This window comes from Quercus suber, unplaced genomic scaffold (genome assembly GCF_002906115.3).
Source record: "Quercus suber isolate HL8 unplaced genomic scaffold, Cork oak 2.0 scaffold_209, whole genome shotgun sequence".
Classification (NCBI taxonomy): Eukaryota; Viridiplantae; Streptophyta; class Magnoliopsida; order Fagales; family Fagaceae; genus Quercus; species Quercus suber.
The window spans coordinates 825426-853307 of record NW_027069667.1 but is presented as its reverse complement, the minus strand read 5'-3'; the positions used below and the strand labels follow the sequence as shown (position 1 = coordinate 853307).

Genomic DNA, 27882 nt, shown 5'->3' with positions numbered 1-27882 from the left:
TCTTCTTCTTTTTTTTTTTTTTTTTTTTTCAAATATCATTAATCAAAAGTGGCTGAATTAGCCTGGTGAATGTTATTTTTTTTTTTTTTTTCAAATATCATTAATCAAAAGTGACTGAATCAGCCTAGTGAATGTTTGGTGGTATATCTTCCATCCAAACAATTAAACTAGGCTTCTTAATAGCCCATCTTGCTAGTGCATGAGCAATATTATTCTCTTTACGACGTACATGAGTAAAACTAAAGAAATCAAAAGAGTGTAGTAAATTTTAGTCATCCTGAATCAGGTGATCACACAACACCAAGGTGAAGAAAAAAAAAAACCCAATAATAATCATTATTAAAAACAATTTCAATAGATGACTTTTTTATTATTATTATATTTGTTATAAGAAAAGGATACAAGTGCATAAAAATTAATAAAAACATCTACAAATTAATAAATCAAACAGATTGTATTCATTAGGCAAAAAACTTGTTTTAACAGTTAGAAACTACATTTTTTACAAAGTACATCTTTCTAAATTATTTTTTCTACCTATATTTTTTTTAAACAACCCAATTGTGAAGCTAAAAATCAAACTGTACCAAACATGCACTGAATCCAATTTAAAAAAAAAAGGTTTGGATGAGTAAGAAACAACATTAGAGAATACTCTTTCCTTATTGATTGTCTAGGATGACCTTAAACAAATAATAAAACATTCAATTCAATAGAATAATAATAATTTTGTTAAATTTGAAAGAGATTGCCAAAAATCTTATATAAAAGTTTAGTGATATATATGGTCTAATTTATACTCTTTGATTATTTAGGATGACCCTAAACAACAACAATAAAACATTCAATCAAAAGAAGTTTCCAAGGCAACAACATTGTCTAATCTCCTTTTACAATATTACAAAAAAGTAAGATAATCATCCAATCAAGAAGTTACTCGTAATTCATGTCAAAAAGAATCATGACTTTAGAATAGAATCTTTTTACACAACACCCCATTGGAGTTTGTCCATATGGACGGCTTAGATTGAAAAAAAAAGGCCCTCTTTCCTCTTGCGAAATATAGCCCATGCACAACACCTAACCCCTTTAACACTTCCAAAACCAAAAACCCATTACAAAACACAAACTAAAAAGTGTTTTCTTTTTGTTTAAAAAGAAGAAGAAGAAGCACTTGAGCCTAAAGAAACGGGTTTGTGAGTTGTAAAACAGTGTGGACTAATTTCAAGTTTTAAGTTTCAGCAAAGCCAACTAAACTATAGCCCACTTTTTAGAAACCGAAAGAAAAGGCAAAGAAAGTAAGAAAGAAACCCCCCCCCAAAAAAAAAAACCCAAAACAGCAAAAGTAGAAAAAACAAAAACAAATCACCTCACAATCTCTCTACTGATCTCTACTCTTACTTCCTTCTATTCTACAATCAACCCTCATTTCTCTCTCTAAAACCCTCTTCACTTTCTCTCTCTAGATTTATTTCTTTATCAGCTCAACTGATCCAACTCCCCTTTCATTTCTCTCCTTATTTCATTTATGGATCTACCATTTCCACCTCTCTCTTAAGATCTTCTAAGCTCAAATAATTTACACACACATATATATATACAAGCTCTCTCTCTCTCTCTCTCTGTGATTATCGTAGCTCCATTTTTTTTTTTTTTTCAATTGATAGGAATGAAGGTACCGTGCTGCTCGGTGTGCCAAACGCGGTACAACGAGGAAGAGAGAGTCCCGCTATTGCTTCAATGCGGACACGGCTTCTGCAAGGAGTGTCTGTCCAAGATGTTCCTGGCGTGTCCGGACACGACGCTCCCGTGTCCGCGGTGTCGCCACGTGTCCGTCGTTGGAAACTCCGTTCAGGCTCTGAAGAAGAACTTCGCCGTCTTGGCTCTCCTCAGCTCCTCCGGTCCGATTCCGTCTTCCGCGGCGAATTTGGACTGCGACTACACCGACGACGAGGACGAGGACGGCGACGGCGACGGCGGCGACGGCGATGAGGTGGAGTACCACCGACGGTGTAGCCGCGGGTCGCTTGCGTCGAGCTCGTCGGCGGCTGCGGCGGGCGGGTGTGGGCCGGTGATTGAGGTCGGGGTGCACCAGGACTTGAGATTGGTGCGGCGGCTAGGGGAGAGTAGGCGGGCCGGGGTGGAAATGTGGGCGGCGGTGATTGGCAGCGGGGGAGGGCGGTGTCGGCACCGCGTGGTGGCGAAGAAGGTGGTGGTGCCGGAGGAGACGGATGTGGATTGGGTGCTGGGGCAGCTGGAGAACCTGCGGCGCGCCTCCATGTGGTGTAGAAATGTGTGCACTTTTCATGGGGCAATGAGGATGGATAGGAGCTTGTGTCTTGTGATGGACAAGTGTTGCGGTTCGGTTCAGTCCGAGATGCAGCGGAACGAGGGAAGGCTTACATTGGAGCAAATCCTAAGGTTTTGTGTTTGTGTGTTTGTGTTTTTTTTTTTTGGTTGGTTGTCTTAAATTTTTGTTAGAAAAAAAGAAAAAAGGTTTTGTATTATTTGCTTAGTGGGGTTTTTTTTGAAAAATTTGGCTCAAAATGGTGAATTGGTGGATTGAATTCTTGTGGGTTAGTGAACAACTTGGATTTAGGGACTAAAGGTTGAATTTTGATGTTGGATTAGTCTTGGTTTGGATTAGTCAGGCAAGCTTTATAAGTGATTGCAAATTTGAAATTTCGGTGCATTTGCTTTTATGGGGGACAAAAACTTTTGTTGTTTTATTGCAATTAGTGTAATGTGTATACACGAGGTAATCCAGATGGGTGTGGTTGTGTTTGATATCGGGTTGGCTTCTTTTTTAATAAATTTTTTTGTTATCTATAAAAAAAAAACTTGTAATTGCAAAAGTGAGTATGAACACCAAAAGGAAAAAGGATTTCTGTGTTTGCTGACAACATGATTCAGTGTGTGTTTGTTTGACTGTGTAAAACACTTATCTAGTTTTTGATTGGGATCTGTGACAAGTGTGGGTTACAAAGTTTTCTTTTAGATATTGCTAAATTATATGGTATATATTGGAGTATTTTATGAATATGTGTAATGTAAAGATACTGAGTCAAATGATGTATGCATCAATGTACCAAGTGTGAATTGTGATGTATCAAATAGAGAATTTGACCTCAACACTACAACAAACCCTCTCTGTTAGTCTTAGTTGCTGCTCAATGCAAATGCTGTGACCAATTAGGAAACAAGGTCCCAACCCACCAAATTTAGAAGACACCATTTTTGAAAAATAAAAAAATAAGGCTCCCCTCTTTAAAACCCTTTTAGAAAGTTTAACATGTCACTTCATATCATCTATTTCAATCTTCCAATTTTGTCCTGCTTCTTCCTCACCAACCCCCCACCCCCCCACAGCATGGTCTCCTACTTTTGCACTAAAATGTGGGGATAGAAGTGTTCTAAGAATGTTGCTATTGTCACTAAGGCTTATTGTAGAATGTGAGGTTACTAAATTATTTTTCTAGTTTGGATGAGCATTGTTGGTCAAATAAATATGCTGGGGGACATTCAATAGGGCATTCAGTGATATTAATTTTTATTTTCTAGTATAACAAAAATCAACCTAAGCATGGAAATTAAACTGATGGAAATTGTAAACTTTTAAGATTCAAATTCTCTTTAAACTCTTTAAGGCTCATAGGATAGCTGCTTGAGAAGAATTGTAAGGCAGAAGCTTTTTTCTTTTCATTCCCTTTTTGGTGTAGAGTGAGGCTTGCCTTAATCTCATATTTGAGAGGGAAAGGAAAATGGAGGTTGTGGAGACAGAGGAATGTTGTTAATATATGTCCCTGAACTCATTTTGCAAGTCCCAAATTTAATTGGCTGAAGCATTGGAAAAGTACATATTTTCATTAAAAAAAGTGGAGGTGTGGAGATAGAGAGCGATGTTGTGAATGTATGTCCCTGAATTCATTTTGCAAGTCCCAACCTTATTGATTGCAGCATTGGAAGTTCATATTTTTACTGAGAAAAGTAAAAAGATCTTCTGGGAACCTTAGATTTCATTGGGTGCCTAAACAGTTTAGAAGCACTTTTCTAAGAAAACATACTTCAAATTTCTCCATTTGCAAGACAGATAGGGTTTATGGTCTGGCATAGCTGTCAAGAGATATACTACTTTCCTTCCTTGCATGCTAAATTTCTGATTGTGTTAATTTAAAAAAAAAAAAATTAATGGAATGCTTAAGATCTGTTCAAGTTCCATGTGTTTCACAAGGTGATGCTCATCATGTTCAAGTTTGTATTACCTTTTTGTTTATAGCTATCAGCTGGCTATAATACTTGATTATTGCCACCAGAGATAAAATCTGAATGTGATTGTAAATAAAGCATATCAGACACCTGAATTTGATTATTTCTATGAATAAAAAAATTTTAAATTTCAATTTTTCCCCCTTCTTTGCGAACATCAATCCAATACCATTTAAGACCAAATTTATGGTGTTAATTAGGCTTTGGTTTGCAGTAGTACCTGCTATATGAATTTAATTTGGTGAAATTTGCAGATTTTTTTATTGCCTAAATTAGCAAACAAGCAGCCAGAAATCAAACGGTTAGAATGTGTTAATGATTATTGGGAGTTTTGGTTTGTTCTGGAAAGATCTCCAATTCCGCAAATCACTAGATATTAATAGAAAAACTTCCAGTTAATATGGGTTTCTTTTGTTAAAGATATTCATGGGACAGCTTCTAGTATAAAGGAGTTCTTTTTTATGCAGAGTGGCAGCTTACTTCAATCCCATATTGGGGAGGGAAGTATGTCATTTTTCAGAACTCATTGTGCAAATGCTGATGTCAATCGCTAAATTTTAGACTACTAGAAATGGTATAGAAGACTTGAATTTATATACTTTCATTAGCAATTGCAAGAAATCTACTGGGTTTGTCACTAGCAGCCAAAAATGGTTTTTCAATGTATTTGGCATTTTTGCTATTTCCACAAAATTTTAATTTATGAAATGAACTTAAACCATATGTTTATCCATTCCATTTTTGCAAGTTGATAGTTGATTGGGGTAACTATTTTAAATAGTGTTCATGATATTATTAAAGACTTAATTGTGTTCCAGCTGTTTTGCCAGAACATTTTGATTCTTTAAGTTAAGATTGGTAATTGTTATCTGTCTACATCTCTTGTCGTGACATAATGAGCGGTTGCCAACTGTAGATATGGGGCTGACATTGCACGAGGGGTGGCTGAACTACACGCGGCGGGCGTTGTTTGTATGAATCTAAAACCATCCAATCTTCTTTTGGATGCAAGTGGTCGTGCAGTGGTTTCTGACTATGGACTTGCTGGCATTCTGAAGAAACCTTCCTGTCGGAAAGCTCGATCAGAGGGTGATTCCTTAAAAATCCATTCATGTATGGAGTGCACAATGCTCAGCCCAAATTATGCAGCTCCAGAGGCATGGGAACCAAATTTAAAAAAAAAAAAAAAAAATAATGGAATGCTTAAGATCTGTTCAAGTTCCATGTGTTTCACAAGGTGATGCTCATCATGTTCAAGTTTGTATTACCTTTTTGTTTATAGCTATCAGCTGGCTATAATACTTGATTATTGCCACCAGAGATAAAATCTGAATGTGATTGTAAATAAAGCATATCAGACACCTGAATTTGATTATTTCTATGAAAAAAAAAATTTTAAATTTCAAAATTTCCCCCTTCTTTGCGAACATCAATCCAATACCATTTAAGACCAAATTTATGGTGTTAATTAGGCTTTGGTTTGCAGTAGTACCTGCTATATGAATTTAATTTGGTGAAATTTGCAGATTTTTTTATTGCCTAAATTAGCAAACAAGCAGCCAGAAATCAAACGGTTAGAATGTGTTAATGATTATTGGGAGTTTTAGTTTGTTCTGGAAAGATCTCCAATTCCGCAAATCACTAGATATTAATAGAAAAACTTCCCAGTTAATATGGGTTTCTTTTGTTAAAGATATTCATGGGACAGCTTCTAGTATAAAGGAGTTCTTTTTTATGCAAAGTGGCAGCTTACTTCAATCCCATATTGGGGAGGGAAGTATGTCATTTTTCAGAACTCATTGTGCAAATGCTGATGTCAATCGCTAAATTTTAGACTACTAGAAATGGTATAGAAGACTTGAATTTATATACTTTCATTAGCAATTGCAAGATATCTACTGGGTTTGTCACTAGCAGCCAAAAATGGTTTTTCAATGTATTTGGCGTTTTTGCTATTTCCTCAAAATTTTAATTTATGAAATGAACTTAAACCATATGTTTATCCATTCCATTTTTGCAAGTTGATAGTTGATTGGGGTAACTATTTTAAATAGTGTTCATGATATTATTAAAGACTTAATTGTGTTCCAGCTGTTTTGCCAGAACATTTTGATTCTTTAAGTTAAGATTGGTAATTGTTATCTGTCTACATCTCTTGTCGTGACATAATGAGTGGTTGCCAACTGTAGATATGGGGCTGACATTGCACGAGGGGTGGCTGAACTACACGCGGCGGGCGTTGTTTGTATGAATCTAAAACCATCCAATCTTCTTTTGGATGCAAGTGGTCGTGCAGTGGTTTCTGACTATGGACTTGCTGGCATTCTGAAGAAACCTTCCTGTCGGAAAGCTCGATCAGAGGGTGATTCCTTAAAAATCCATTCATGTATGGAGTGCACAATGCTCAGCCCAAATTATGCAGCTCCAGAGGCATGGGAACCGGTAAAAAAGTCATTGAATCTGTTCTGGGATGATGCAATGGGTATATCTGCAGAGTCAGATGCGTGGAGTTTTGGTTGTACATTGGTAGAAATGTGCACTGGTTCCATCCCGTATGTGAAACAACATATTTTTACTTTAAATTTTTTCTTTTCTTCTCCTATGCATGATGTTTTGGCTTACAAGTTGCTATTCTTTCTGCAGGTGGGCTGGTTTAAGTGCAGAGGAAATCTATCGGGCTGTGGTCAAGGCTCGAAAACTGCCCCCACAGTATGCAAGTGTAGTTGGTGTTGGTATACCAGGAGAATTGTGGAAAATGATTGGTGAATGCCTGCAGTTCAAGGCATCAAAAAGACCAACTTTTAATGCAATGTTAGCGACTTTCCTCCGTCATTTGAAAGAGATACCACGCAGCCCCCCTGCAAGCCCTGATAAGTAAGGAATTTGAAATATTGATTGTGACATTTTCTTATCTTGTGTCTGTTTTTTTTTAGATAGGTTGTGTCTGTTTAATTGTTAGTGGATAATTGAACTTGATTGGGCCATTGGATAAGAACTGAGATAAAAGCTAATGCTTGGATATTGGTTTCCTGCCACGTGCATTTGGGCATGTGTTTGAGAGAGATTGATATGATTAGCCTGAATTTTATTTTGTGTTAATTGTCTTATGTAAATTTACATTTTGTAACTGAGTGCAGCGACTTTGCTAAAATCTCTGGACTTCCGACAGAACCATCTCCTGTATCAGATCCAGAAGGTTTTCAAGATTACTCCAACCATTTGCATCAACTTATGTCTGCAGGTGATGTGAGTGGTGTTAGGTTAGTTCACTTTGGTACTGACCTGCCTGAGCTAGCTCCTCTAAAATATCCTTAGCCTTTGTATGTTATTCTCTTTATGCCCTTTTTTCTTATGCAGAGACTTACTTATGAAGGCTGCATCAGGAGAAATCAGCAGCTCAATCTATTCACTATTAGAAGCTCAAAATGCTGAGGGTCAAACTGCTCTCCACTTGGCTTGTAGACGTGGTAGTGCAGAACTTGTTGAGGCTATTTTAGAGTACAGAGAGGCGAATGTGGATGTTTTGGATAAAGATGGGGATCCTCCACTTGTTTTTGCATTAGCAGCTGGATCGCCAGAATGTGTTCGTGCTCTCATTAGAAGAGGTGCTAATGTGAGATCTAGGTTGAGGGAAGGCTTTGGTCCATCTGTTGCTCATGTTTGTGCCTACCATGGTCAACCTGACTGCATGCGTGTAGGCCTTCAATTTATGGGATACATATTATAGTTATTCATTTTTGCTTCTTCCTGATCTTTAAGTTTCTACTGTTTCACATGTCAATTAATTACAGGAGTTACTTTTGGCTGGAGCCGATCCTAATGCAGTGGATGATGAAGGTGAATCTGTGCTGCACAGAGCTGTTGCCAAGAAATATTCCGACTGTGCTCTGGTCATATTGGAAAATGGAGGCTGTAGATCAATGGCTGTTTTGAATTCAAAAAATTTGACGTAAGTACAAGTTATTATCTTTTCTTTTACTTCAAATGGTTGAAAAGGAAGATTAAAAAGTCAGCTTTCCTTTTCTTTTATCTGTAGGGGAAAAAGGGATGGTATGGGAATGAAAACACAAATTATTTAACCTTTTTTTGGAAATGGCAAATGAGCTGATATTTGCTTTACTTTCAAAATCATGACCTACTTGTTCTGTATAATGGAATTATTGGATTTGCATATATATATATATATGGACAATATGAACTCATCATGATATTAATTCTCGTATAAAAGAGAATAAATAGCATCTTGTCATGCCTAAAGAAGAGATCAGATTAAAAGCCTTCTTCTAAACGGGTTTCAGATCTATTATGCTTAATTAATATTTTCCATAGGTTTGCTTGTGCGTGTGTGCGTGCATGTGTGCATGTGTGCGTGTGCTATAATCTCATTTATTGGTTTTGATGTTTTTGTAGTGTTTTGTGCACAATGATCTATGAATAACCGCACATTATTTTTTCTATTATGCTTTATTCTTTTTGCCATGGGTGGTCTTATTTGATTCTAGGGGATTGTAGTTGCTAAGGGTATTTTGGTTCATGTTGCTGTTCTTTTCCCTGGTAATGACTCTGTTTAGCTTTATGATACATTTACTGAGACTTTGGGAAGATTTCCTGCTTTGTTTTACGTTGGAGGTGGCTTGTTACTTTGTTCAGACTAGATACACAGACAAAAAGATGAGGATGAAAAATGTTTGTACATGCACATAACACATAGCTGCATACATTTTTACATACAGTTGACTGCTAATTTCCTTATTTCCTCTATTCCAAAGAAAGAATATTTAAGTCCTGTAGACATTAAATCCGTATGAAATTATGTGAAGCTTTACAGAATCACTGTGAAGCTGATAGAAAGCCCCATGGTGGGAGCTGCCATGTTAGGTTAGGAGAGAAAAGGGACTGGTTTTATAATAGGGGGAGCAGACTCAAAACCTTCAATAGCAGGCCTCAAGGGGGACAATTGGGTTATTTTAGACCTGGAGAATTGATAGGGAGAACTGCTATCTTTGAGAATATCCATTCTACTCATTATGGTTGCCATGGACTTTATGTCACCTGGGAGAATGATACCTTGACATGGAGGAAGTCATCTAGTTCCTTAGCTAACTTTTAAGTTTCATCATTCCATATTTTGGACGCATGGGCCACTGGAAGATAAACCCCACAATAGTGGAGTTAGATTTCAGCTAATTCACATCTTTCTAATGGGCAACTTCAATTTTACCTCTAGATTTCTTGATCCTGTTTGTTAACTTTTGGATATTTAGGAGATATACTCCATTTGTCCTGTATACTTTGTAAAAATTCTATTCCTCCCAATTTTTTTGGTAATTAGATGCACATGTTGGGTCTTGAACCCACAACCTCACCCTCTACCATGCTCTTACAAGGGAAAGATGTGCCATTTGAGCTAGAGTTTAGTAGCTTAAATTTTGGATTGGAATCACAACCAAAATAATTTGTAGCCTTCTTGCTCTGTTTGCTGATAGCTGACTGCTGCAGCTGTTTTGGAAATCACATTCTCTTTGTCTCACTTGTAATTGAATCACTGAAATTAGATGGATTTACTATTTCAGTGCTCATTAGGAGGCACTTACCCAAGTAAGCCGGTGCTGATTTTTACTTGGTTTTAATAACCGGAGTTGTATAAAATTCATTTGTTCCCACTTTCTTTTAAACTGGAAGCTTCTGCTTGGGGAATCATTGATTAGTTTATCTTGCCTCTTATGAATCAAACCAGGGCCGTATTTCCGTAGGTTGGATGTCAGATTATGTGCTTATTAGCATTTGCTTTCAGTTTTAGCAATAATGTGGAATTCTTAACAGTAATTCTAGGAGGGTTAATTTAATTTAATTTTATTAAAATTTAATTTATTTTTATTCTCTATTTTTAATTAAATTTCAGCTTGGTTTTTGTGTGGCCTCTTTGCCTTTTGATATATTTAATGCTGTTATGTTAATGCTGAGTATTTTTTATGAGATTTATGTATTTTTTTCCTAAAAGCTTTGATTGTGCATTAATATGCTCTGAATGCTACAGACCATTGCATTTGTGTGTCGCAACATGGAATGTGACAGTTGTCAAAAGGTGGGTGGAAGTTGCAACCATTGAAGAGATCGCTGATGCAATTGATATACCAAGCCCAGTTGGCACTGCACTGTGTATGGCAGCTGCTGTAAAGAAAGATCATGAATTTGGTAATGCTAGAATCGGTAATGCTAGAATCTTAGAAATGTCTGTTTGATATAGATATGAAAGTACTTTTTAAGTGATGAAATAGCTGGAAAAAGAAAATAATAAGTTCTTGAAAGTAAAATGTGGGTATAAATGTAGTTTGTTTTATTTCTAAGAAATTTTATGTTTTATTTCTAAGAAATTTTATCAACCAGGATTAAAAAATGGCTTAGGGATGATTTGGAGCACAATTTGTGGCATTTAAATATGTGATTTTTCCCCCCTGAAGAACATTTGAAGGTTAATTATGTTGAAATGCAGCCTGCAACATTTGTTGAGTGCTGATAATTTGACAACTGTATTTTTCTTGTAAATGTCAGATATAATGTATATCCTAATTGTGTAAACATTATAGATTGTAAATTTTTTATGGCACAAGAGAATTGGACTTCAGAAATGGATGGGCATGGACCAAAAGAAGGAAGAGTAGAATGGGTCTTGTTTGAGCGCGCCCCACCCCCCCCCCAACTCAACCAAAAAAACCTTCTCTCTTTTTCTCCCCAAAAAACAAAAGTACTACTACTATAATAGGGAGAAGAGAAGAGAGGCAAACAAAACAGGATTTTTTTGGAACGAACATGTTGGCGTGTACAATAATTAATGACAATAAATGAAGAAGTATAGACTAAACTTTGATGATTGCTTTGATTGAACTGCAAACTAGCACTTCTCTGTATCTCCATGCCCACACTTCTATTTTTATGATGGAACTCTGAACCAACACTTCTCAGTATCTCCAGCCTAGTTACTACTAATTACTTTATGTCTCTCCAACCTAAGACAATCAGGGGGGTGGCTGGTGGGAGGGGGGATGGTTTATTATATGTTGGGGGAACCAAGCAAAGTCACTATTGCAACTGAGACACAACCCCTCACCTTACCTCTGATCATCAGTGCTGGGAAACTGAGAAAATCCAAGGGGACTTCATTTTATATTGGGTCTGGCAAAGCTCCCATGGCAACTGAGAAAATCCATGGGTGAAGCAAACATGGTTATGAAGTCATTTTTCAACTCTATAATAGCTGTGGCCTATGTGAGATAATACTCTGACAAAGGAGAGAACTAACTAATGGATAGTTTTATGTTAATTAATTTTATGAGGGATAAGAATATTTAAAAGTTTAAAAGGTTTAAGTCTAAATTGATGATTAAAAAAAAAATCTAGCTATCATGAGGCTTATATCTCCTCCTACTGGATCTTATGTTCATTATTAGAAGAGATTCTCAAGAAGTCATGCTATTTACCATTGATGCAAATCAGATTTAAAAAAAAAAAAAGGGTTTAGCTTTGCCTATTGCTTAGCTGTGTAAACTTACCAATCAAAAAAAATTTAAGCACTTTGAAGCCAATCATAGTCTTATCAAATTAAGCTTAGATGGCTTGCATATATTAATACGAATTTTTCCTATGAATTTCTTGATATATCAGCATTTCTCAATGGGATCATATTAGAGAACAATGACCTAAAAATTTGTTTATCTGCTTGCATGTTTGCTCTCCTCTTCTCTTCCCCCCAAGTATTAATTGGAAATTGATTTCACTGAACTATTTCTTTTCCTTGTTATTGATTTCTTAAACTTTTAGTATTTGACTTCATATTATTGTTTCTTCTAATTGCTCATTTTGCTGCTTTTAGAGGGAAGAGAACTGGTGCAAACATTGCTTGCTGCTGGAGCAGATCCAACAGCCCAAGATGCTCAACATGGACGGACAGCTTTGCATACAGCTGCAATGGCTAATGATGTTGAGTTGGTCAAGGTAAGCAAAGTAGCTTCCCTAATACTTTATACAGGTAGCTAACCATTTTTATTTATTTTTACATTGTTGGCAAGTCATATAGCCAACCCCAAGGTTTTGGGACTAAGGCTTTGTTGTTATTGTTGGTAATTCATATCGTTTTTGTGTAATTGTGCATATGAACCTTGGAAGTTCTTGTTTGTTTTTTCTAACGTTCAATTAACCTACTTTTGTTTTTGAAATGTTGAATAGATCATTCTTGAGGCTGGAGTTGATGTGAACATCCGAAATGTGCACAATACAATTCCTCTTCATGTAGCATTGGCCAGAGGGGCAAAGTCATGTGTTGGATTGCTGTTATCTGCAGGGGCAAACTGTAATTTGCAGGTCTTTCTTCAAACTTATGAAGTTTTATTGGTACATTGTGGATGTCTAACTCAAAACGATATCTGAGTCAATATTTTGATTCAAGAGAATTGGTATCTATCAGACTATCACTGCAACATACTAGACTAATCTTTTATATTCTTTTGCTTCCATCAATCAAGATGATGCTCTCCCATCCAGCTCTGATTTTGTTGTACTTGAGGTTCATATTAGTGATCTGAAATTGGTCTAATTAATGAACTTTACTTTAGTGAGCTACTTTCATTCCTAAGAGGTGCCAGCCTTTTCATGAAAAATTAACACGACTTGCTCATACAATTCAGAGATACAGTTCTTTTTTTTTTGTTGATAAATAACAGAATTGTATCAAATAAGAAACCAGGTACACCAGGGGTGCACATGAAAAACAGTACATCAGAAACTTAAATTACAAAGATCAAGCATTTTTAAAAAATTAAAACAAGGAAAAAGATTAAAGGAAGAACTCCACTCCAGCAAGGTGTAAAGAAGGAGAGGTCTAAGATCCGAAATAGACAGATCCGAAATAGACCGTTCCTTCCCTTCAATTTAGAGATATGGTTCTTACTTAAAAGAGTATGGCTTCTGGTTTGGAATAGTCATTATTGTGAGAATGGAAATCAGAAAGTTTGGCCAAGACATGGGAGATTATAGTCGGAACTTTCCTCAAATTAGAGTTACCAGAATTCGCTACCGTTCTAACTACCTCTGATTAGGAGACAGTTCTAATCCTGATGGTTTGTCTGATTTGTTTCATATTGCGCAAAATGAAATGCAGCCAATGGCATGTTATATGCTGGTCTTTTTCTTTAAAAAAATAAAATATACTTATCTTATTTTGTGGGATGGGGGTGGTGTTCTTTAGAGGTAACCATTTTGGAAGAGCCATTCTTGACTAGAACTAGGTGTTGGTGTCTTGGTAAGTGTACTCATTGATCTTTTATAGGGTGAAATATTAGAGGTTGAGGTCAAGTTTCTTTGGGGTTTTGTGATAAGTAATAAGAACTTTAATGTGTAGTCTAACTATAAGTGAGGAGTATATTTAGAAGGGAATTCAAGAAGAATATTAGATTCAAATGGAGCAGTTGAATGTCTGAGATAGCCCTCAACGACTATATATGGAGAGTTGGTTACAAGAAATAGAGAATATTCTTAACAATGAGAGCTACTGGGGGTACCTCATCACTAGGATATTCTAAATTCTTCTGGAAGAGTACAATTCAGTGGTATTACTTAGACAATACTACCTCTCTAACACTCCCCACTAAAGGTAGTTATATATATATATATATATTTGTATGTCATATTATCCCAATTTTGAACGTATAGACTCTAATCGACTACTACATAATGACTTTGTAAAGCTATTGGAAAGTTGATCTTCTTACTTTTCAATTGGTATAGTGATTTCTCTACTGAGTAACATATCTTGTACAAAATGAAAGCCTACTTCAAGGTGCTTGGTCCTTTCATGGAACAAAGGTTGGATGTAATGGTATAGTGCTGTACATCAGAATGACTCTTAGGATCATATTCCTTTATTACCTGAAAACATACTGTTGGATTTAAATGGGTATATACTATTAAATTCCATCTTGATGGGTCTGTTGATAGAGTCAAAGTTAGATTAGTTGCCAAGGGTTATACTCAGACTTATGGTATTGATTATGATGAGACATTCTCTCTCATGACCAAGACCTGTTCTATATAAGTCTTGATTTTCCTTGCCACCAATCTTGACTGGCCTCTACATCAATTGGATGCCAAATTTGTATTTCTTCTTGGTGATCTCCTTGAGGAAGAATGTTTGGAGCAGCCACTTGGGTTTGTTTCACTGGGGGGTATTCAGGTATGGTTTGCAAGCTAAAGAAAGCGTTATATGGAAAGCAGTTACCAAGAGCTTGGTTTGGTGAGTTTTCTAAGGTTGTCTTGGGTTTTGGTCTCTATTGCTGTCAAACAGTTCATTTAGTTTCCACTTGCACACTGATGCTGGATACACCCTACTTGTTTTTTTGGATGATATAGCGATTATCAGAAACAACTCGAAGGCATTGTCAAATTGAAACAACACTTCCAAACTAAAGATCTCGGCAAATTTAGTACTTTTGGGAATTGAAGTGGCAAGATCCAAGCAAGTTATCAATTTCTTAGAGAAAGTATGTACTTGATATCCTTGAGGATGCTAGAATGTTGGGCTCTTTCCCTGTTGACACTTCTATGGATCCAAATTACAAACTCTAGTGAAATGAAGGAGACCTGTTTTTAGATTCTATTTGATACTGTTGACTGGTGGGAAAGCTTGTTTACCTCACCATTTTGAATTTTCTTCTATATTCTCCTCACTAGCATGGTATCATAGCAGGATTGAACACTTTGGTTCATCCTTTTCTAATCTCTCAAATCCTTTTTTTTTTTCTTCATATTTTTTTTGGTTCTACATTACCATGTTATTGAAGACTATAGAGAAGAGAATTCAAGTAGGATGATTCAAAAGAGGAGCTGAAAATCTGATATAGCCCTCAGCCGCTATATTATACATATATGGGAGAATTGGTGGTTACAAGGATTAGAGTATATTCTTGACAATCGGGGATGCCTCACCAATGACACCTCAACACTAGGATATTCTAAACTCTTCTAGAAAGAGTATAATGCGATGGTACAACTCATACAATCTTAGCACTGAAAGGGGAAGAAATTCAGATAAATCATATTATTTAGTTGTAATTACTTTTGTTTTTGAAATGTTGAATAGATCATTCTTGAGGCTGGAGTTGATGTGAACATCCGAAATGTGCACAATACAATTCCTCTTCATGTAGCATTGGCCAGAGGGGCAAAGTCATGTGTTGGATTGCTGTTATCTGCAGGGGCAAACTGTAATTTGCAGGTCTTTCTTCAAACTTATGAAGTTTTATTGGTACATTGTGGATGTCTAACTCAAAACCATATCTGAGTCAATATTTTGCTTCAAGAGAATTGGTATCTATCAGACTATCACTGCAACATACTAGACTAATCTTTTATATTCTTTTGCTTCCATCAATCATGATGATGCTCTCCCATCCAGCTCTGATTTTGTTGTACTTGAGGTTCATATTAGTGATCTGAAATTGGTCTAATTAATGAACTTTACTTTAGTGAGCTACTTTCATTCCTAAGAGGTGCCAGCCTTTTCATGAAAAATTAACATGACTTGCTCATACAATTCAGAGATACAGTTCTTTTTTTTTTGGTTGATAAATAACGGAATTGTATCAAATAAGAAACCAGGTACACCAGGGGTGCACATGAAAAACAGTACATCAGAAACTTAAATTACAAAGATCAAGCATTTTTAAAAAATTAAAACAAGGAAAAAGATTAAAGGTAGAACTCCACTCCAGCAAGGTGTAAAGAAGGAAATAGACCGTTCCTTCCCTTCAATTTAGAGATATGGTTCTTACTTAAAAGAGTATGGCTTCTGGTTTGGAATAGTCATTATTGTGAGAATGGAAATCAGAAAGGTTGGCCAAGACATGGGAGATTATAGTTGGAACTTTCCTCAAATTAGAGTTACCAGAATTCGCTACCGTTCTAACTACCTCTGATTAGGAGACAGTTCTAGTCCTGATGGTTTGTCTGATTTGTTTCATATTGTGCAAAATGAAATGCAGCCAATGGCATGTTATATGCTGGTCTTTTTCTTTAAAAAAATAAAATATACTTATCTTTTTTTGTGGGATGGGGGGTGGTGTTCTTTAGAGGTAACCATTTTGTAAGAGCCATTCTTGACTAGAACTAGGTGTTGGTGTCTTGGTAAGTGTACTCATTGATCTTTTATAGGGTGAAATATTAGAGGTTGAGGTCAAGTTTCTTTGGGGTTTTGTGATAAGTAATAAGAACTTTAATGTGTAGTCTAAATATAAGTGAGGAGTATATTTAGAAGGGAATTCAAGAAGAATATTAGATTCAAATAGAGCAGTTGAATGTCTGAGATAGCCCTCAACGACTATATATGGAGAGTTGGTTACAAGAAATAGAGAATATTCTTAACAATGAGAGCTTCTGGGGCTACCTCATCACTAGGATATTCTAAATTCTTCTGGAAGAGTACAATTCAATGGTATTACTTAGACAATACTAGCTCTCTAACACTCCCCACTAAAGGTAGTTATATATATATATATATATATATATCATATTATCCCAATTTTAACTCCCCACTAAAGGTAGTTATATATATATATATATATATATATCATATTATCCCAATTTTGAATGTATAGACTCTAATCGACTACCACATAATGGCTTTGTAAAGCTATTGGAAAGTTGATCTTCATACTTTTCAATTGGTATAGTGATTTCTCTACTGAGTAACATATCTTGTACAAAATGAAAGTCTACTTCAAGGTGCTTGGTCCTTTCATGGAACAAAGGTTGGATGTAATGGTATAGTGGTGTACATCAGGATGACTCTTAGGATCATATTCCTTTATTACCTGAAAACATACTGTTGGATTTAAATGGGTATATACTATTAAATTCCATCTTGATGGGTCGGTTGATAGAGTCAAAGTTAGATTAGTTGCCAAGGGTTATACTCAGACTTATGGTATTGATTATGATGAGACATTCTCTCTCATGACCAAGACCTGTTCTATATAAGTCTTGATTTTCCTTGCCACCAATCTTGACTGGCCTCTACATCAATTGGATGCCAAATTTGTATTTCTTCTTGGTGATCTCCTTGAGGAAGAATGTTTGGAGCAGCCACTTGGGTTTGTTTCACTGGGGGGTATTCAGGTATGGTTTGCAAGCTAAAGAAAGCGTTATATGGAAAGCAGTTACCAAGAGCTTGGTTTGGTGAGTTTTCTAAGGTTGTCTTGGGTTTTGGTCTCTATTGCTGTCAAACAGTTCATTTAGTTTCCACTTGCACACTGATGCTGGATACACCCTACTTGTTTTTTTGGATGATATAGCGATTATCAGAAACAACTCTGAAGGCATTGTCAAATTGAAACAACACTTCCAAACTAAAGATCTCGGCAAATTTAGTACTTTTGGGAATTGAAGTGGCAAGATCCAAGCAAGTTATCAATTTCTTAGAGAAAGTATGTACTTGATATCCTTGAGGACGCTAGAATGTTGGGCTCTTTCCCTGTTGACACTTCTATGGATCCAAAATACAAACTCTAGTGAAATGAAGGAGACCTGTTTTTAGATTCTATTTGATACTGTTGACTGGTGGGAAAGCTTGTTTACCTCACCATTTTGAATTTTCTTCTATATTCTCCTCACTAGCATGGTATCATAGCAGGATTGAACAATTTGGTTCATCCTTTTCTAATCTCTCAAATCCTTTTTTTTTCTTCTTATTTTTTTTTTGGTTCTACATTACCATGTTATTGAAGACTATAGAGAAGAGAATTCAAGTAGGATGATTCAAAAGAGGAGCTGAAAATCTGATATAGCCCTCAGCCACTATATTATACATATATGGGAGAGTTGGTGGTTACAAGGATTAGAGTATATTCTTGACAATCGGGGATGCCTCACCAATGACACCTCAACACTAGGATATTCTAAACTCTTCTAGAAAGAGTATAATGCGATGGTACAACTCATACAATCTTAGCACTGAAAGGGGAAGAAATTCAGATAAATCATATTATTTAGTTGTAATTTTGATCATGTCAATTCACAAGAGAACTATCTTAAAGACTCAAAAGTATTAGGAAGTTGAGAGAAGAAAATTTGAGATAATCTTGATGTGTAATAACTAGGCAGAATATATATCACAGGGCATATTTTAATATTGTAAGACTCTTTATAAATGGTTGCATTATAGGTACTAACATGTGGTTATTCAAATGCAATAGGAAAACATAAATTCTGCAACTTTCTTAGTGAATTCAGCAGATTTAGGAAATGATTCCTTTGTACCTCTCAATTCCACCCTACAGGCTACTTTGTATGTTATTTTTTGTGCAGTTGTTATTATTATTACTTTTTAAAAGTTCCAACAATCACGGTAGCTCCATTGTTTGGAATATTGCTCCCCTGATATCTAATGTGGGTAATATGGAGGTAGAGGAACAATTGCACTTTCAATGGTGTAGAGCTCTCCGTCATTGGGCAGAAATATTTGTTCTTGAGATTTTGAGTGTCTCTTATCCTTGGCACTAGCAATATGCATTCACCTGTAGAGTTATAGCCTCTCTTTCTTTTAGATTGTAATTCTTTAAGAGAGTTTTATGTATGCATCCTGTGTACATGTTTATAAAGCCTTTTCTCTCTTCAATAAGGTATAATACTTATTATGAAAAATAAAAAAGCTTCAACAGTCATCTTCATAATTGGGACATATTTATTCTTACTCACTGTAGGTTACTATGAAATGCATAATGAGTTCATCCCATCCTCTTGCTGGTGCTTCCAAGCGAAATTTTCTTTTGTGGTCCACTAATGTACAGTTTCTTTGCTCATCATTTATCAGGATGATGAAGGCGACAATGCATTCCACATAGCAGCAGATGCAGCAAGAATGATACGTGAAAATCTTGAATGGCTCATTGATATGCTCAGAAATCCAAATGCTGCTGTTGAAGTTAGAAACCACAGGCAAGTAGCTGTTACTTCACGTGGATTTGCTTCTTCACGGGGATTTACTTACATTCTCAAAGCATTCTTATCTTTCAAATTTATGTACTTATTTAGCCTTAAAACTTATGGTTCTATGGTTTATTAATGATGATTGGGAGCTTTACAATGTGATAGTACACAGAGTTGAACTCTACAACATTACTGAGATTTATGTGTATGTTTGATGACAGTGGTAAGACACTAAGAGACTTTTTGGAGGCTCTTCCCCGTGAATGGATTTCTGAAGATCTGATGGAGGCACTCATAAATAGGGGACTTCATCTGTCTCGTACAATGTGAGAAGAAATTCAAGCATATAGTTCTGTTTTGAAATTGTTGCAACTTAAACTGGTTTCTGTTACTAAAATAATTTTATTTTCTAATGTCTTTAGATTTGAAGTGGGAGACTGGGTTAAATTTAGAAGAAGCATTACAACTCCAACATATGGGTGGCAAGGTGCAAAGCACAAAAGTGTGGGCTTTGTGCAAAATGTACCAGACAAAGACAATCTCATTGTTTCCTTTTGTTCTGGAGAGGCTCGTGTTTTAGCAAATGAAGTTATAAAAGTGATTCCATTAGACAGGGGACAGCATGTCATGCTGAAACCAGATGTCAAAGAACCCAGGTTTGATCTTGCATAATTGCTAATTTATAGCTTTTGAGTTAACTTAGTAATTTTGGTTGATATTGTATTTTCCTCATGCTTGGGCTGGAAATTATTTGTTTAGTACCAATATCTAATTCCTTAGATTAGGCTATTCTATCATCAGAATGTCAAATCATTTTACTTCCTTAACAGTTTGAATTTACCATGTGCGCAACATGTAATCAGAAAGGAAAAATGATACTTGTAGGGTCAAAATTCAAGAGCTTATTATCAGATGATATTCATCTGTGGAGCCTAGATTAATGGTTTTCTTTTTAAGTCTAATGCACCATTAATTGCAAGTTAAACTTTTCACCTATCAAATATAAATTTCAAGTTGCTATGCTGCAATTTGGAAGATTGTGCCACATTGCTTAATGTGGTGCATTTGGAGGGAGAGAAATGCTTGATGTTTTGAGGGTTGTAATCGGTCTATTGTTGAGCTTAAATCCTTTTTCTTTTTTTGTTTGCTGGAATGGGGTTAGAGCTGTTTCAGCTTTCTCTTGTTATTCTTTCTTTGATTTGTTAGAGCTATGCTCTTGGAAATGTTGATGTTGGTTTTTCTTTGTATACCCCCGTATACTTGGAAGTTTTTGCTGTTTTAATAAAGATTGTTACTTATTAAAAAAAAAAAAGTTTGCAAGTTATACTTTTCCTGGTTGAAGTCAGCATTTATGGTTTGTTTTGTATGTTAAATGATTGATTTAGACACTTTTTTTTTTTTTTTATATTCATCTGTGGAGCCTAGATTAATGGTTTTCTTTTTAAGTCTAATGCACCATTAATTGCAAGTTAAACTTTTCACCTATCAAATATAAATTTCAAGTTGCTATGCTGCAATTTGGAAGATTGTGCCACATTGCTTAATGTGGTGCATTTGGAGGGAGAGAAATGCTTGATGTTTTGAGGGTTGTAATCGGTCTATTGTTGAGCTTAAATCCTTTTTCTTTTTTTGTTTGCTGGAATGGGGTTAGAGCTGTTTCAGCTTTCTCTTGTTATTCTTTCTTTGATTTGTTAGAGCTATGCTCTTGGAAATGTTGATGTTGGTTTTTCTTTGTATACCCCCGTATACTTGGAAGTTTTTGCTGTTTTAATAAAGATTGTTACTTATTAAAAAAAAAAAAGTTTGCAAGTTATACTTTTCCTGGTTGAAGTCAGCATTTATGGTTTGTTTTGTATGTTAAATGATTGATTTAGACACTTTTTTTTTTTTTTTGATAAGTAAGAATGATATATATACGAAAGGGTGATAAGTAAGAATGATATATATACGAAAGGCAAAAACATAAAAAGACATTAATTACAAAGAAAGAGAGTTAAGGAATAGAGGAAGAGAGTCACTAGATGTGAGTCCCCAAGCCCTAGCTCAATCAAATAGGGAACCGGAAAAGAGAGTCACTAGAGTAGCCTTTTGTTATGCTGGTGCTAATTTGCATCTAGCAGTTTTTTTAATATATTTTTTCTTACCTATCAAAAAATATATATATATATATATACACATGAAAGGCTACTCTATGCAAGAGAAGCACAGAGCAAACCAGAGAATTACAAGAAGAAAAAAAAAAAAAAGAGGGAAAATACATAAAAGAAAACCGAACAACAGATTAATTACAAAAGAGAAAGAGAGCTAAGAAAAGAAGGAAGAGAATCACTAGTCGTGAGTCCCCAAACCCGAGACCAATCAAAAAGAGTTCCACTAAAAGAAGCATGTATCTGATCACCGGAACTATCTAAATTCTCAAAAGTCCGTCGATTCCGTTCCTTCCAAAGATACAATAGTATGCACAATGGAACTAAATTCCAGATATGAGATGAATACTTCCCCAACCAATTCCACCAGCCAAAAAGCAAATATGGAATCGATCTAGGTATGACCCACGACACTCCAAAAGTTATAAAAACAAAGCTCCATAATTGATAAGCTATCTCACAATGAGGAAGTAAGTGGTCCACCATCTCCCTATAGTGTTGACACATAATGCACCAGTCCACAAAATTCAAGCCCTCCAATCTTAGGCTATCACCCGTTAGGATCTTATTCCAAGCTACACACTAAACGAAGAAAGAAACACGGCTAGGGACGTTAACTCTCTATATACCTTTCCAAGGGAAGACACTTGAGGGTAGGGGTATGCAGCCAACCTGCCAAAACTGACCCAACCCAACTCGCCGGGTTGGGTTAGTTTTTAGGGCTTAGTGGGTTAGGTTGGGTTACAAAAGGTTTTTTTGATAGCGGATCGGGTTGGATTCGGGTTACAAAATTCCAAATCTGCCAAACCCAACCAGACCCACCCATATATTCATTACCATTTTTTTATTATTTCATGGTAACGAAATTTAAATTTGCTGAAAGCATTCACAGTTTGTTCTTATGGTGTATATGCATACTAATTTCATATACCAGTCATTTAAAGAGTCCTTGGAAAAAATATTAAACCATTTAAAAGTGAATTCACTATTCCAAAACTATAGGTAGCTTTGTATTACCCCCTAAGGGATCCCCAACACACGCACACACACAAACTCTCTCTCTCTCTCTCTCTCTCTCTCTCTGTATATATATATATATATATAAAACTGACTACCAATGAAAAGAACACTGCTGTCTCTAAAATATAAATAGAAACAATTTCCTTCTGAGTTAGCTCTCTAAATTTGATGACTAAGACTTGAATATGTGTGTGTGTTATTTATCAGCCACCTTTGTGGAAGTTCCTTGGTAAGTTGAAAGCAATTGTTTTCAGATAATGAGCTCCAGTGTCTTGAGAAGTTCACTTTGGCTGTGAATTCTTTGTGTTTCAGTTATTTGACAAGTTGATTGCTTGAAGATAAACAAAATTCATTACATTTACTGATTGAATTAACAACATATAATAAAGCAAAAGGTGCTGGCTCAAATGGAACTTTCTCCTCTTACAGATATTGAAGCAAGGTGAGGACGTGGGTTCAAATTCATTTGGTGCATGTGTTTAACTTTAACAATAAAAAATATGACAGCATGTTATAGACGCTTTTAATTTCCTAAAACTAATAGACCAAAGCTTGTGATAGGATTGAGAGAGAGATGACTGAAAAAGAAAATAATCAAGGATTTAAGAACAAAGATGAGATGGTTAGTTTAAAGAAGCAAAATTTGAGATGCACTGAGAAGAAAAAAAAGGATGCCAACACAGACACACACACTTACACTCTCTCTCTCTCTCTCTCTCTCTCTAAAACTCACTACCAATGAAATATTAAAAATAGAAACAATCTCCTTCTGAGTTAGCTCTCTGGATTTGATAACTAAGACTCAAAGATATTATAGTGATATGATAGTATAATAAAAAATATTAATTTCTTGGCATCTAGCTCGCCTACTATGTCTCTGCCCTTTTAGCAGTTGTCTTTTTCTCCCTCTAGAAAATAACTACCAACAGGTATTACTCCCTTTTTTTGCTCTCTCTTTCTCCCTTCATATGTAACTAATGTTAATTATTAATGAAGTTTTTTACTTTTTGATTTTGTATGGACATTGTATTTGCACCACAGGTTAGTGTCTCTTTGTTGTGTTGAGTGTGTGTATGTACATATACAAATAAATAGATATGTGCTCCTTAATACAACTTTTGTGTCTTGAATTTTAGGATCATTTACTTATCAAAAAAAAAAAAAAATAGGATCATGCTTCCACAACAAAGATACCCACTTCTACTTCCTGTGTACATGCATTGTGCCCCTTTATTCCCTTTAATGAATTATTTACTCAAAAAAAAAAAATGATTTTCTAATGTTATCAAAACCTTTTGTTTATTGTTTCAAAAGTGTCATCACTGAATTTCAGTATCAATCTTAATAAAATGATATAAATCATGGAGATTTGTCTCATCAACTTCAAGTCACTATCCATTATAATCCTTTGTGTTATGCATCCTTTGAAGCATGATCATTTAATATGATTGATGTTCCTCTATCATTCTCTGTATGTTTGGATTTTTAATTAACTACACATAATAATAACTGATGCTGATTTTGTCATTATCAGGTTTGGTTGGCGTGGGCAGTCACGTGACAGTATTGGAACTGTACTATGTGTAGATGATGATGGGATCCTGCGTGTTGGGTTTCCTGGAGCATCAAGAGGATGGAAAGCTGATCCTGCAGAAATGGAAAGAGTTGAAGAATTCAAGGTTGGGGATTGGGTTCGCATCCGCCCCACTCTTACAACAGCAAAGCATGGTTTAGGATCTGTAACACCAGGGAGCATTGGTATTGTGTATTGTATCAGACCAGATAGTAGTTTGTTGTTGGAATTGTGCTATCTTCCAAATCCATGGCATTGTGAACCAGAGGAGGTTGAGCATGTCTCCCCTTTCAGGGTTAGTGAGATAGATTGGTTTTTCTGTTACATAGAAACAGTCTATACTTCCTTTCTCCATAATGACATTTATTTTTTTATATTTTCAACACTTAATTCATTCTGATTTTACAGATTGGTGACCGGGTATGTGTCAAGCGATCTGTTGCAGAACCTAGATATGCTTGGGGGGGTGAGACACATCACAGTGTTGGAAGAATAAGCGAGATAGAGAATGACGGTCTCTTAATAATTGAAATACCAGATCGACCAATACCATGGCAGGCTGATCCTTCTGACATGGAAAAGGTGGAAGCTTTTAAGGTAATATCTGACTGCTCATTCTTATTATATGTTTGATCTTAAATATCCATGGTGGATGTTAACTGATTTCCTACCCAACATAAGTCTTAATATTGATTCCATGAGCAGGTTGGGGATTGGGTTAGAGTAAAAGCTTCAGTACCATCTCCAAAATATGGGTGGGAGGACATTACAAGGAACAGCATTGGGATAATTCATAGCTTGGAGGAGGATGGTGATATGGGAGTTGCCTTCTGCTTCAGAAGCAAGCCTTTTTCTTGCTCTGTGACAGATGTGGAGAAGGTGCCTCGTTTTGAAGTAGGACAAGAGATTCACATGATGCCATCTGTTACTCAGCCACGACTTGGATGGTCAAATGAAACTGCTGCTACAGTTGGGAAAATTGCGAGAATTGACATGGATGGGGCTTTGAATGTAAGCATGCTTATATCATACCTTTGCACTTGATGTCTTGACTGAGTGATTCATATCCAATACCGTTCTCTGCTCATAACACCTTGCTGATCATCCACTCCAATCAATTTTCAGTATGCTGGCAATATCCTGAAAAATAAGCCATGCATGATAGTGTTTTTCATTATCATAAGCTTTATTTCTTATAAGCTGTAGTGGAACCATTCATCACTTTCACCTAATGCAGAGTGATTGGTGACTTAACGTAGAAGCATGTCTTGTTTGTATGCATGCAATAATAATGTTAATAAGGGATTCTTTCTTCAAATAAGTTGCTATGGATCATAAATAGTTTTGGTAATTTTTATGTAGGTGAGAGTGACTGGCCGACAAAGCTTGTGGAGAGTTTCTCCTGGAGATGCAGAACGACTTTCTGGATTTGAAGTTGGTGATTGGGTACGTTCAAAACCAAGCCTGGGAACTAGACCAAGTTATGACTGGAACAGTATTGGAAAAGAAAGTGTAGCTATTGTGCATAGTGTACAAGAGACCGGTTATCTAGAGTTGGCTTGCTGCTTCCGTAAAGGGAAGTGGATTACTCATTATACTGATGTTGAGAAGGTTCCGTGCTTTAAAGTTGGGCAGTATGTTCGGTTCCGGTCTGGATTGGTTGAGCCAAGGTGGGGCTGGAGAGGGGCTCAGCCTAATTCTCGAGGAATTATAACTAGTGTCCATGCTGATGGTGAAGTGAGGGTCGCTTTCTTTGGTTTGTCAGGGTTGTGGAAAGGAGATCCTGCGGATCTTGAGATAGAGCAAATGTTTGAAGTGGGAGAATGGGTGAGATTGATAGATAATGCTAGTAATTGGAAATCCATTGGGCCAGGTAGCGTTGGTGTAGTGCAAGGTATTGGGTATGAAGGAGATGAATGGAATGGAACCACTTATGTTGGGTTTTGTGGGGAGCAAGAAAGGTGGGTTGGGCCTACTTCCCATCTGCAAAGAGTGGAAAGGCTCATGGTTGGCCAAAAGGTAAGCGTTAAACTCTCTGTGAAGCAGCCGAGATTTGGGTGGTCAGGTCACAGCCATGCAAGTGTTGGAACTATATCTGCAATTGATGCTGATGGAAAGCTGAGAATATATACTCCAGCTGGGTCAAAAGCTTGGATGCTGGATCCATCAGAAGTAGACCTAGTAGAAGAAGAGGAGCTTCGCATTGGAGACTGGGTTAGGGTTAAGGCATCAGTTTCAACCCCAATCCACCAATGGGGAGAGGTGAGACATTCAAGCCTTGGGGTGGTGCACCGTATGGAAGATGGAGAGCTATGGGTGGCATTTTGCTTTTTGGACAGGCTGTGGCTTTGCAAGGCTTTGGAGATGGAACGGGTTAGGCCATTCAAAGTAGGGGACAAGGTGAGGATTAGAGAAGGGCTGGTGACCCCACGTTGGGGATGGGGAATGGAGACACATGCGAGTAAGGGACAAGTGGTGGGGGTAGACGCAAATGGGAAGTTAAGGATCAAGTTTCGATGGAGAGAAGGGAGGCCATGGATTGGAGATCCTGCTGATATTGCTCTTGATGAGAGCTTGGTTGGCATAATGGGCAATTCATGACAACCCTCCAACCTATGTTCCTTCCAGTTGTGTCCTAAGCCCTATTGGTTTTTGGCCTCTCAACTCATTTAGAGAAGTGGAAGGCTGGAAGCCATTGCTATTCCACCGTGCAACCAGAGACCTACATTGGTTCCATACCTTTGTTGCAATGGGCGCTATGACGGCCGGATTTACATATTGTTAATAAACAAAAGAGTACAAGGGATGGACAGTGGACAAAAGAAGGGGGAGAAATTGGGTTGCCTTACTGTTAATTATAGGGAATACAAGGGCAGCCAAGAGAAAAGGTGCATTAGGTTATATGTATTTCATAGATGTTTGTAGTTGACAAGCTTTGAGGTATATATATGATTATTTATATCATTGTACAAATTGAACCCTTTGATCTTGTGAGTTATTACATTTTTGTCTCTCCGCAACCTTCGACTTTCTTTCTTTGGGCCTTACAGATCAGATGTTCTTTATTTTCCTTAAGCAAAACTGACCAAGTCATGTTGAGACACATGTTAACTTAAAAGCCATTAGGGAAACATGGTATTCAATATTCAGTGCGTTCATAAACGACCCACCAAATGCAAGTGCCTTGTATTTCAACAAGCCGGAGACAAAGCCCACTTTAATGGATTCTTGAATAAATTCATGGAAACCCTTTAATCGGGGAGGATTGTCTTCCACTTCCATAGGACCATTATGAAAAAGGTTATGGTTGATGTGGCACTATATGTATTATGACACTAGATTATATTTGGATGCTTCTATGTTTGTGTTTTGAAAAATGAAAGAGAAGTAATTATCTTCATTTCATTTCTATAATTGAAAATTAGGAATATGTTTGATAGTTAAAATATGATCTTGGTAGAGGTGGTGGTGAAAGCATGATGCTGCTACCGGTGATAGGAGTAACATGGTTGTCTTAAAAGATTGGCTGTATAAAAACATCGGCAATCAGAGATGATAGTAGGGCAATTATTTTGATCAAGGCGGAGGAGGCGAAATAGCAGTGGTGCTGGAGATGGATGGTAACAATAATGTTAGTACTTAGTACTGCTTGTATTGGAAATATATGATAATGGGAATTTAGTGTTACTGAAGGTGATGATTCTAGAAATGATAACAGTATCAAAATATAGATGATAAGGAATGGGCAAAGGCAGTGGTGATGGTGACACAATATGATAGTGTTGCTAATTGTGAAGGTAACAGACTCTGCTGATAATAACGTGAAGATAACGTTGTTATACAGTGACATTAGTTGTGGTATTAAGGTTGTGGTGGTATGAACTATGAATTGATAGTAATTGT

At 36.4% G+C, this 27882-nt stretch overlaps 1 protein-coding gene across 1 annotated transcript; it reads left to right on the top strand.

Moving 5' to 3' along the window:
• Window positions 1-1119: 1119 nt before the first annotated feature.
• On the top strand, window positions 1120-26999 carry LOC112001768 (E3 ubiquitin-protein ligase KEG). The gene is made up of 16 exons (XM_024033946.2): window positions 1120-2421; window positions 6456-6818; window positions 6910-7140; window positions 7404-7526; window positions 7624-7960; window positions 8058-8215; window positions 10304-10461; window positions 12137-12258; window positions 12490-12624; window positions 19124-19248; window positions 19461-19565; window positions 19662-19895; window positions 23941-24274; window positions 24388-24576; window positions 24685-24990; window positions 25342-26999. Exons 1-16 carry the CDS (start codon window positions 1670-1672, stop codon window positions 26578-26580), a joined length of 4911 nt encoding a protein of 1636 aa, XP_023889714.2. The 5' UTR covers window positions 1120-1669; the 3' UTR covers window positions 26581-26999.
• The last annotated feature ends 883 nt before the right edge of the window (window positions 27000-27882 follow it).

What these genes read in the sequence shown, in the direction of transcription:
- LOC112001768 (XM_024033946.2), top strand. Translation starts at nt 1,670, where the DNA reads ATGAAGGTACCGTGCTGCTCGGTGTGCCAAACGCGGTACAACGAGGAA. An exon ending in ACATTGGAGCAAATCCTAAG is followed by an intron (nt 2,422 to 6,455) that starts GTTTTGTGTTTG and finishes TGCCAACTGTAG; the next exon opens with ATATGGGGCTGACATTGCAC. An exon ending in CTTCATCTGTCTCGTACAAT is followed by an intron (nt 19,566 to 19,661) that starts GTGAGAAGAAAT and finishes TAATGTCTTTAG; the next exon opens with ATTTGAAGTGGGAGACTGGG.